The 12,236-nt window shown below is 34.1% G+C and overlaps 1 protein-coding gene across 7 annotated transcripts in view; it reads right to left on the minus strand.

The window, feature by feature from the left end:
• Window positions 1–12,236, minus strand: part of NEDD4 (NEDD4 E3 ubiquitin protein ligase) — a 133,257-nt gene that overhangs the window by 33,752 nt on the left and 87,269 nt on the right. For all 7 annotated transcript variants that reach the window (XM_037021024.2, XM_037021022.2, XM_037021023.2 and 4 more), the window contains 4 exons: window positions 9,531–9,581; window positions 8,072–8,133; window positions 5,559–5,661; window positions 1,620–1,786 (listed from right to left, as the gene is read on the minus strand). In XM_037021024.2, coding sequence (XP_036876919.1) covers window positions 1,620–1,786; window positions 5,559–5,661; window positions 8,072–8,133; window positions 9,531–9,581 — 383 coding nt within the window. The remainder of the gene's footprint in view (window positions 1–1,619; window positions 1,787–5,558; window positions 5,662–8,071; window positions 8,134–9,530; window positions 9,582–12,236) is intronic.

The raw sequence follows: 12,236 nt of genomic DNA on the forward strand, positions 1-12,236 counted from the left end.
TTCTGACGTGTTTGGGCACTCAAAGTATTGTTGAATGAATGAATTCATTGAGTTTCATAAATAATTTCATTATATTATCCTGCCATGTTATTACAAGAGTAAAATCTGAAGTAGCTCTAGATAGTTCCTAAAAGAGAAGCTTTAAGAGTTACATATACATCTTCATGGATCAGATAGTAACACTTCCCAGAACTGATCTTATGCCAAGAGTAGAGTTCCCCGTGCATGAAAGCAGAGGGCTGAATGAAAGACAGTGTAAGGATACTATAATTAAAAACTCAATAGATTATGGATTAAATGGTATCTATTTTTGATCATGTACAGTAATGGGCCTGGTCTGAAAAGGATAATAATAAAGGCATGTCTGAATTTAGGGAAGATGGTAAATCAGACTGAATACCCTTACCCTAATCATTTACTAGTTATATTATTCTAGCCATTTGCATTTAATATAACCAATCATCAAATTAAGGATTTTGTGCAAATATTTAATAACAAAATTACTGTTAATTTATTTAATGCCATATAAGCCCAGGATGTCCAGAAGACCAGTTCTTACTGTACTATTGCTGGAGAAAACATAATTTTGACAGATGGTCCTAAGGAAATGCTTCAGTATTTTTCCCTCCAAATACTTGATTTTGGCTAGCTGAATTATGTCAGCCATAGTGAAAGAAGTATGATTCTGCTCTAGTTAGGCTTCCCATACTACTGAGGTATGCAACAGAAACAATTTTGTAGAATTTCAGTATCTTCAATTTTGCAGTCTGAAGAGATCAATACGTCTGTGCCATGAAGAACTTGGATCGCTAATTTGCTTTGGAAGTATTTAAGAACAGAAAATATCTATGAAAGTGTTGGACTATATCAGACACAAAATACCAAAACCAAAAATTAGGAGGTTAATGGACAAATAAGAAAAATTTTAAGTTGGTATCAAAAAGCAGAAGACCAAAGAGAGACTTCATAAGGCTATGAGGAAGGAGAAGTGGAAAGACATTTGATAATAAATATGGATAATGGGAGGATTTGTCAATGCATATTTATAAATCTACAGTCTGATGATAATATAAGAAAATGTCATAAGGTAATATAAATTAGAGTACCTTAAAGATCATTGTCCTTGACCTGCATACATTGGAAATTATGTTTATGTTGACCAGATTGGAAAATGGGCATTTAACAAAAGATCCTTACTATTGAGTCCTTTATGTTTTACAAATAATTTATATTTTAAAAATAGTGTACGGTAGAAATTAACATTTTATTATATGTTAGTAAAAAAAACACAAAAAAGATTGTAAGATTTCTTAAGTCTAAATAGTAAGATGTACCCTTTGGGTTACATAATTAAAAAAACATAAATAAGTGACCATTTATTAAAAGAAGAAGCAGTTAGAAGGATTGTATTTGTGATTCAAATAATTCTGAATATCATCAGAACATTAAAAAAAGAAAACAGCTAAGAGAGAATTTTTTAAAGCAGTGGGCCATAAACCCCTGGCATTCTTACAGTGGATGATCCATACATGATGAATACATTTGAGACATGACCTCAAAGTGAAAATGAGTGGCCCAAATGTATTCAGATCACAAACATGAAAGCTACCAGCACATACTGAGGGGTTGGTCTTCTCCACTGCGTTCTTCTAGATTCATGGTTTACATAGTAGGTCCTTCCAAGAATATCCTGCCTTTCTTCCCATCCTGGAGGTAGAGGAGAAGGTTCTTGTTGATGCTGCAAATGGCACGCAGCATCTGGTTGGTCCAAGACAACCCAGCCAGGCTGAAAAACAGAATGGCAACACTTAAGTTTATGTTGGATTTTTTAAACTTATAAATTATGCTAGAGGAAATTTTAGAAGAAATTTAGCATATTCATTCCAGAAATTATGCAAAGACAGAAATGGCACATCACCAACTTCAAAGACCATGAAAATATGAGTATTTTATGATATGAAGACTTTTTTGCAAAATGATAACGTTTAAATTTTCCTTAAAACTGTTTTACAATTTTTCAAAAAAAGTTTTAAAACATATCTAATATTTTAAAAGGACAGAAAAAACTTTTAAATAAACAATGATAAAGGTACTGAGAAATGTGAAGCATAAACTACTGTAACCATAGGTTATTCTTTAAATTATAAGCCTATGAGTGAAGAGTAGGGATGCCTTACTGGGCATTCTCTCTCCCACAGAGAAAGCACGTTGTTTAAGAAAGAAATAACTACCTGAGTCTTGAGAAAAACAATCGGTAGATGAAGGCCAAGTATGTATAGGCATGATAGGGAAGGGTAAATTATTTACAAGTAATTGCTACAGTGAACTCTCTAGTGACTGAGAAGTCGTTATGATCTTTGGTCTGACTTTTCTTTCTCCTCTGGCCCATGGAAAGGCACTTTGGTCAAGTCATAAAAGAGCAAAGAAAGTTTTGTTTTGTTTAAATACCAAGAAGACACAGGAAATTTCCTCAGAGACTAGTGAGGGACAAATACATACAAAGCCTCATCTAGGGTAGAGTAAAGAATTATTTGAAAAGGGTAGCAAGAGTTAATGACATTCCTTTATGCAAGAAGCCTCCTAAAAGAAAGGCAGTAGGTAAAAGGTTCTACTAAATACCAATGTGGTTAGGGAAGCATAAATAAGCTAGTAAAGAAAACTTAAAGATTCTAAAGGAACACAATAGAAGACCTGAATGAACGAAAACACATATATGATCTTTGCTAGGAAGAGTCAATTTCACGAAGGTGCCAATTCTTCACAGTTTAATTTACAGGGTTGCCAAAATTCTGATAAAACCACATTAAGGATTTTTTAAAAAGAACAAGACAAGGCAATTCTTAAGTTCAAACAGAAACACAAACAAACAATAACCAGAACAATTCTAAAAAAAGAGAGAGGAAGCTAACTTTACCAAATAAAACATATTATAAGACACAGTAATTAAAGCTGTGGAGCAACGGTGCATGCACAGACGGCTCAACAGAATGGATTAGTAAGCCCAGAAAGAGACTCAGTTATACAGGAATTTAGTATATGATAAAGGTATTTCAAATTTGTGGGAAAATAGACAAATGACTTAGAAAAAAGGAAACAATTTAATTTGGATTGCTACCTCATACCTTATACCAGGATGTTACAGACTGAGCAATATTTAAATGTTAAAAAGTAAAATCATAATGTATTAGAACAAACCATGGAATATTATAAAAATACATTCTAAGAGTAGGGAAGCTATTAAGTTTGACACCATACCTAGAAGGATAAATTTTGGTTCCAAACCCCCACATTTGTACATGGTAAAAGCTGCTAAATCAAAGTGAAAAAAAAAATGACAAACTGGAAACATACTTGATACTATAATAATAAGCAAAACAAAATTGCTTTAATATATACAGTCTTATTTTTCTAGGCACTGAGTATCTAGCACTGAAGGACTGTTCTGTGGCACCAAGTTGATGGCTTAGAAGATGAAGAGAATTCTTCTATGTTGAAACAGTGGATCTGAAAATGAAGGTCCAGGGAGAAGAGCTAACAACAGAAGGAATGTCTCCTGGCAGCAGGGAGAAAAGAATGGGGTTTCTGCAGCACTGCTGACCCCACCCCTTCTGGCTAGCTTTGGTGGGAGGGTTCTACACTGAGGCAGAAGGGACAGGAAGGGGTAGGCAGAGAGGAAGACGGAAATGATTATTCACGGTGAAGGGATCTGGATGGGAAATAAATGTAAATCCCTTTCTTTCTTACACTTCTTAATTTTTCCCTTTTTACCTCTTCCCTGGGAACTGACATCTCTTTAATTTTTTCTTTTTATTGCCCAAATGCCATTCTCTTCCTTCCCTTTATCCTCTTACTTTTTCTTTCCATCTATGTTTACCTTCCTTCTCATTCTCCTTTCCATTCTTCTAAATAGACATAGAATCTACATACCTAAAAAGTCTTGTGCATATTAAATGAGATTTTATTTCTCTGGTTCCAATTTCAAAGAGATGTAAGTTGAATATTTATATGTCATTCTCTTGAAAAAAAATGTTTAAAAAAATATGGTCATTGATTATTTTTCTGCAGATTAATGAAATTCATTAATAAAAGGGTCCTCACTAATGTTGTAAAGGATTGTAAAAATGTTCAGAGCTAGGGAAATGATGCCAAAGGAGTATTTATTTAAGATCGTGATAAAGATTTATCTCTTAAAGGTCTACTTACTGAATTTGTGTTATCCAAGTAAACTTAAGAAGGGGGAAAAAAACTAATTGAATTAAGGGCCTATTTTTAAAAAGCCTACTTCAAGTGTGAGGCAACACAGTTGTACATTTGAACATTGTTTAGAAAGACTGAGTTTTCATTTTTTGTATAGAATGTCTTCCTATTAAATGTGCCAGTTAATATTCTTCCCAAAATAATTCGTATAAATAAATGGTATTTAATCATTGACCTCAAAGCTAATATGTAATTGCTACAATTTAACAGTCAAAGCAATCAGCAAGGAAGTATTCAGAACTATGCCAAACATTGTATGTCAATCTTGTGAAAAACATGCTAAAATCTAAAGTTGCAAAGGGTACACCAACCAAATGTTACATAATTATCTATGATAGCCACACTTTGTTGAACTAAGGTACACAAACTGCCTAAGAGAGCACCTCTTTTGAAAATTACAATGGTTTTCTTTAAATGGCAGAATTTTATACATTCAGTCAGACTAGATATCAAAAGCAACACTTCTCTGGTCATTAGCTACACAGAAGAAAAATAAGCACAGATTCATGTGTTTGAATTCCTAGAGCCTTTCATAAATAAACACCTACACACATCTACTGAAATTAAAAGGTGCATTCTGAGGGAAGTCAAGCATTGAGACATGAGACCACAAAATGAAGCAAAGTGGCTCCACCCCCAGAAACTTAACTGTGAATAAGGTACCCGTGATACCTGCAGGCAAAACGTAGAGCTGGTTACAAAATAATGAAATGCTGTCAAAATTGTTTTTAAGTTACTAAAGAAAGAATTTTCTTTCTTTACAGCAGATGCCCTTCATAATTATGCAAGATATCCTGTGCACCAAAATGCCAGGCAGAGAAACTTCGACTTACTAAATATCTAAACATTTAAAAGTGATTATTACATGACAAATCAGAGAAAAACTAAAAAGAAAACAAAAGGTAGCCAAATAAATGACTACAGACTTGAGAAGATACCAAGTTCTTTGATTGCCAAACTAAGGGCTAATTATATCCCATGATTTAGAGAAAAAAGTTCTTCATTATTACAGATTCCCCCACAAAGTATAATCTCATTCCTGGAGTACATATAATAAACTCCCAGAAAGCTCTATTGCAAAAACACTACTCATTCTCAAGGCACATGGGTATGTGAGGTATAGCCCAGGCTTGGGGAGATCCCTCAGCTTTATGCTTGGGTGAAATAAATAAATGTCCAGGTAAATAATTCTTATTGCACACATTAATTTCATTGCATGTATTTTTTCTTCAGAGTACAGTAAAATAAGAAACTAGGTACTTTCTTTTTAATTTAACCAAATATTTTTTTAAAAATCTCACCTCTAATTCCTCAGCCTGTTCTGGGTTATCGTCTTCTGAGCCATTGGTTTTAGGTAAATAAGTCATTTTTAATCTCAGATAACCTTTAACTCTTGATTTCTGACTGTAGGAAAGAAATTAATTATTCACACAACTTTAACACTAAGAAAAAAAGCACACATTTTAAAAAAAAGCATACATTTAATTGAACACCTACTAGCTACCAGAGGAGACAAGTCCTAATGCAGGAGATAGCTAGGAAAAGGACGAGATGTGGAGAAAAAGGAACATACAGTAGTAAATAATTGTTATGCGATAAATAAAATACTGAAGAAGTTTAGGTGAAAAGTCAGAACTCGAAAGAGAAGTTGGCCTTCGAGTTGGGGATAGCAGCCTGTGGAGGATTTGATTGGTGGCAGCGAGGGAAAGGCATGTGAGTGGAGAAAAGAGCAAAAACAAGGAAATAGATGGGAAACCTGGGGTACAGTTAAGGAAATGGCAGTAGTTAAATTTGACTGGATTACAGGATCTGTAAGGGAGGTATAAATAGTTATGTTTTTCAATGATAAAGATACTAGAAGGCATTTGACACATGGAAAAGCAGGCTACTGGATGAAGTCCATGTGAAACAAGAGGACTTTAATTTTATTTTGCATACTCTACGAAGCCAGAGAATTTTGGGTATAGGGAAAGGCATCCTCAGGGATGTGCTTTAGGGATACTAATCCCTATCATATACGTATAGGATGACAGAAAAGTGGAGAGCAAAGCCTGATACTGTCTGAACCTATGTTTCTTTGACAGCTGTTTGAATCTATCAAACATTAATTTACCTTATTTATTTGCACAGCATATATTGTATCACCTTCTTGACTAATGAGCTAAGCTAAAGGTTGCTGCTGCTCACTGTATTAATATTTAATTTTTGTTAAACCTGTCTTCTGTAAGCTTCTAACTTAAGACGTAATTCTTAATTCTGTCTACTGCCCCCACCAATTCTAGCAGCCTATTAAGAAACCTTCCTTGTCCTAGCTTTTTGTATGGATTTTTCTTTGGTGGTTTTTATAGGTATCAGTTATGTAACCAACTGCCTTTTGTCTTCCTAGACAAAAGAATCCTAGTCTTTTATTCACTCATCCAATGCCTCCCTTAATTTTTTTAGTTGTTCTTCTCTGTACTGTACTCGTTTGGAAAGTGTGCCTTTTGTGAGTGGTCAATAAAACCCCTGATGCTTATTTCCAAGGTCACTAATGTGGCTTGTGTCTCCATATTTAAGAGGGTATGAATCCTCTGACTTGTTGCTATAAAAAGGTGGATTTGGAAAAAACTTACTCAGATAATGTTTCATAGAAGAATTTCTCTACAATGATATGCTTCATGCCCTTCCAACTAGACAGTAAGCCTGTGGGTTTGGACTTACTGGGGATCAAAAAAAAATCTAAAAATGTAGTACATTTTTCTATTTGAATAATTCTTTCTGCACTTATGGTCATATCTATACATTGTTATATTTTTTAATGATAAAGATACTAGATGGACATTTGACAAAAGGAAAAACAGGCTACTAGGGCTATTAAATAAAAGAAGAAATATTTAGTTATTTTTGGTATGCAGATGTCACAATCAAGTCTAAAATTAAAGAAAATATATTTATATTCTAAGACTTCTATAGAAATTAAATATATTAATTCTCTTAGAAAGTAAATATTGACATAGAGGACTGTCCCTTTTATTTTAATAATGTACATCATACATCACCAAGAGTAATTTAAAAAATTTTTAGTGAGAAATTTTACTAAAGTTCCCATAGTATATTTTTCAAATGCATGTCCTAGTTTTAAAAATAAGACAAATACTCTTGTTTACACAGATGTCCTTCCTCTGCTCTATACTGACCTTTATGACAGTAAAGTCACACACATCTTAACTAGATTTTACTTGAGTATGTGGTACAGGAGATCAAAAGTAATTTTATTTACAGCTAAACTGAAAATTCTTGACAAAATCAAGTAATTCACTTTAGGAAAATGGGATTATTAACATGCTATTGGGTTTTAAATTCTAGTCTTTGCTTATGTTATTTTCTCTAAATATTTGAGCTTTCTTTAATACCTTTTTTAAATTAAAGTATGCAAAATGTTGTTAGGTTTTTCTGAAATTAGTTTTGTCCATGTCAAGTTGGATATGGGTTATAGACGAATTGATGTTTGAGATTTCTAAAAGTACAGTGTGACAAAATTGATATACTTTAAGGTATAAAATAAATACAAATAATGACAAATTTCAGCCTCTAGTCTGATAAATATTAGAGGGACAAATCTTTCCCAAAGGGGTATTATCACTTTCCATATTTTCAGAATATTTTGTACTGTGCATGTATTAATTTTTAATCAGAAATAACAATAAGGCTTCTAAAAATATTTAGAAGTAGCTTACTTACAAAAGTTTAAACTTTGAATTTCCAAAGTGGTGACTGTAAAATATAATGAAAATTTTTAAAAAACTTAATATGGTATTACTTTATATTTACTGACCTTCTTGGATGAAGAACAAAATCCTTAAATGTATATGGTCTCTCCATTCTTGGATTTTCTGTCTAAAATAAAACAGTGGATTTTCAAGATATAACACTGAAAATATGTACTTTTCAAGAATATTCATGAATGATGACCTAAGGCATAATTGAAGTTAGAATAAGAAAATAATAGCTTTAGCTTATACACTTGGTAACTCAATGGTACTTTCCTTTCCTGCTTCATAGGAATTGCAGCCTGCATCAAAACTCAGAATAAAACTAGCTGAGCAGGTACACTGTGGGGCCAATAGGAGAGTACGAGTGGGAAGAGGGAGAGAGAGAGAGAGAGTGGTGTGTCTGTTGGAACCCCCAAGGAATATGGAAATGTACAATGTCAGCAGGCTGTAGAGGTCAGAACATAGACAATTCTAGGAGAACAAAAAAGTAAACTGCCTGGAAGGTAAGACTGGATTAAATATATTATTGAAGCGTCTGGTCTCTAAAGACCGTAGAGAGTCAATAAATATCCCAAAAGACTGATGTAATAAGAAATATTACTTCTCTTTCTTATTAAATTCAGCAGCCCTTTGTTTTTATTACCCTTTACTTCACTGTTGCATTTTGCATTAACTAGCCATTCAGTCTTATAAATTCTCATGACTGTACTTTACTTGTTTTTTTCCCCTTTCTCCTTGACTGTCTTTTTCTCCTCTGGCAGACTCACACTGCCTAAGGTTCAAGTGCTTGGCCTTCAGTGCTCCCGCCTCCCTCACAGACAGCCCATCATTCTCAGAGAGCCTGCTGTTACCTCAGTGATAACAATTCCTCCAGCTCCTTTCCCCTACATGATTTATTTTTATATCTCTGTCGGCTGACCACTTCATAATCTGGCTATTCCCTTTCCTATTGAAATTCAATACAGCCAAAAATAAAGTTATGATTTTTCAAAGCCAAATGGCTTTTCCTTCTACTTTTTCTACTTGAGACACCACTCCTATCTCCCAAGTTCAACATGTATTATCTTTAGTTTTTGCTCATTGTTTTTTTCAACCTGCATATCAGAAACCTGGTCCAATAATGTTTTATTGTGCAATGTTTCCTGAATCTGTCTGTTTTCTGCCATTGCTATATGCTTGGTCCAGATTCAGTTTCATTCCTATACTGTTGTAACCAATCTTAGTTTCCTTCTGTGAGACTAAGCTCTCCCCACTACAGTTATTCAGTACAATATTTCCAAATGGATCTTCCTCAAACTATGCTTTCATGATGTCAACCAACTTCAGGGACTCTCTATTTCTTCCTGGGGTTCATATAAGGGAATCTTGAAAATTTTAAATGAAAAATTGAGATGAATTTTCAGAAAATAATATGTTCAAGAAATAACAACCATGCACATTTAACAAATCAAATATTTATAATCACTATATTGGAAATCTGTAAGTATTTATTAAAATAAAATCATGAACACCTATACCAACCGGTAATGGATAAAGAGGAACATCCACTTGACCTAGGAAATCATCTCTTGTCTATAAAAGAAAGAAGAAAAATGAGATTAGTAAAATATGCTCCATCCTTTTAGAAGATTTTGATGAGTTGCTGCCAACATTCACAAAAGAAAATAGAGGTTTTTGTTTATTTAGTCCAGTGCAATATGAAAGGAAAATAAAAGGTAATATGGTACAACTTCTAGTAATGACAGAAAACAGTATATTAGACTGATCCTTTTGCAGACAATAATTATATACTCCGAAAAGAACATAAAAACAACTCTTTGAAGGGACCATAGAGTGACCAATGCCAGCAGAAATGGGAGGGGCGTCAATCCTTGAAAGAGCTTTTTAGGAAAATTTCCTTGAACTCACAGAAATGAATTTTGAGTGAAAAGCCCCACTGAATATTAGGCAAAATGCATGAAGAAAAGACTCACAGCAAAGCACATCATTATTGACACTCCAAAGCACCAGGGATGAAGAGATTCTAAAAGCTTTGAGGGATACAAAACAGACCCTACACAAAACTGAGAGACAAGAGAATGATGCCTTCAAAACTGTGAGAAAAAAATATTTCCTACATAAAATTCTATATCCAGACAAAATATATTTTTCAAAAGTGAAAGTAGAACAAAGACATTTTCAGACATTGGTGTTTTTAGCAAGGTAACGGAGGATATACTTCATGGTAAGGGAAGATGCAGGGGATTCAAGACGAGAAAAGGAAAGAGGAGCCTCAGAATGATAGGGAAGAGAACTTTCAGGAAAACAATAGTTTAAGAACTACAGAACAACCAGTGCTTATGGGAGCAGGAAGATGGATAGCTGTAAAAGGGATGCTTCCAGAAAAAGAGGAGTAACCATGTCTACCTAATAGTGTTTTGTGAGAATTAAATAATGTACATAAAGTGCTTTGCATAATACCCAGAATGCAGTAAGCATTCAATAAAAGCTAGCTGTTATATTTGAAATGCTGGACTCTATAATGAAACCCCTGATCCCTTTCCCATGGACCAGATGGTGGGCATTTCAAATAGGTACAGACAATAAAAGGAGCATGGCTGGAGCCTGAAGTCTGGCAAATTAGCTTAGTTTAGGACCATATCCCTATTCCAGACCAAAATTTTGAATTGAGTTGATAATTTTTGAAATGGACAAGCTAGCTTTTAATTACATCCAGAGGCTGTTCTATGGTATGTTTTTCCCTGTTTTTATTGCAAATAGATGTTCTACCTCATAAATATGATCTTCAAAAAGCTATAAATAAGTAAAGAAGTAAATACAACAGAATATAACAAAATTTCAACCAAGATGATTGAGAAATCAAGTATTTTCATTAGTTGAATTAAGTAGGCTTAACCAGACCAAGAAATAAAATACTTTTTTTTAGTTCAAGCTTATTGAATAGCCTCACCCCAGTATACATCTATATGATCATTCATGACCTTGCAGTGTTCAAAAACATGGCTGTGGTCAATTATCACTGGAGTAACATAGGTAGAGAACAGGGTTTCTCACCTTGGGCACTACTGAGAATAAGAGTCAGTTAATTTGTTGTTGTTGCCAGGGCTGTCCCATACATTGAAGGATGTTTAGCAACATTCCTGGCCTCTACCCATTAGATGCCAGTAGCCTCCTTCTACCAGTTATGACAACTAAAAATGCCCCCTGGGTGGCAAAACTGTCACTGGTTGAGAACCACTATTAAAGAAGGTATAAAACAGAATGTCTCAGTGAGTGAGTAAAAGACTCCCCCTATTTTTTTCAATAACAGCTTTATTGATATATAATAAACATATTATATAATTCACTCACTTAGGTTGTACAATCAATTTTAGAACATTTTCATCACCCCAAAAAGAAAACCCTTTCCTATTAGCAGTCACATCCATTTCCCTGCTCTTTCCTCAGCCCCAGGTAACTACCAATCTACTTTCTGTCTCTGTGGATTTTCCTGTTCTGAACATTTCATATTAATGGAGTCATATATTATGTGGTCCTTTATGACTGGGTTCCTTCACATACAATAATGTTTTCAAGGCTCATTCACTTTGCAGCAATATCAGTACTTTACTCCTTTTTAATTGCTGAATAGTATATTGTATTTATACATAATATTGTTTATCCACTATCAGTTGATGAACATTTGGCCATGTTCCCACTTTTTTGGCTACTATTAATAATTCTGGTATGAACATTCAAGTACAAGTTTTGTACAACATATGTTTTCATTTCTTTTGGGTATGCACTTAGGAGTAGAATTCCTGGTCCTATGGTAACACTGTTTAACCTTTTGAGGAACTGTCAGACTTTCCAAATGGCAGCACCATTTCTCATTCTCAAGAGCACGATATGAGGGCTTCAGTTTCTCCAGATCCTTGGTAACACTTATTATTACCTTCCTGATGTAGCCTTCCTAGCGGGTGTGAAATGGTACCTCACTGTGGTTGTTTGCATTTCCCTGATGGCCAATGATTTTGATCATCATTTTATGTGCCTTTGTGCCCCCTATTTCTTGAAACCTCTTAACTTCTAAATCTTCCCCAGAAATTCAGTCTTGGTTGCAGAGTGCCTGGTCACTGTGAGACAGAAAAAAAATCTTATCTCATACATTGTTCCATAGTCCTTGTTCATTGATTGCATTTTGTAAACAAAAACATAGAACAAAAAATCCTACATGATGCAAATTTC

Source organism: Manis javanica, chromosome 8, assembly GCF_040802235.1.
Source record: "Manis javanica isolate MJ-LG chromosome 8, MJ_LKY, whole genome shotgun sequence".
Lineage (NCBI taxonomy): Eukaryota > Metazoa > Chordata > Mammalia > Pholidota > Manidae > Manis > Manis javanica.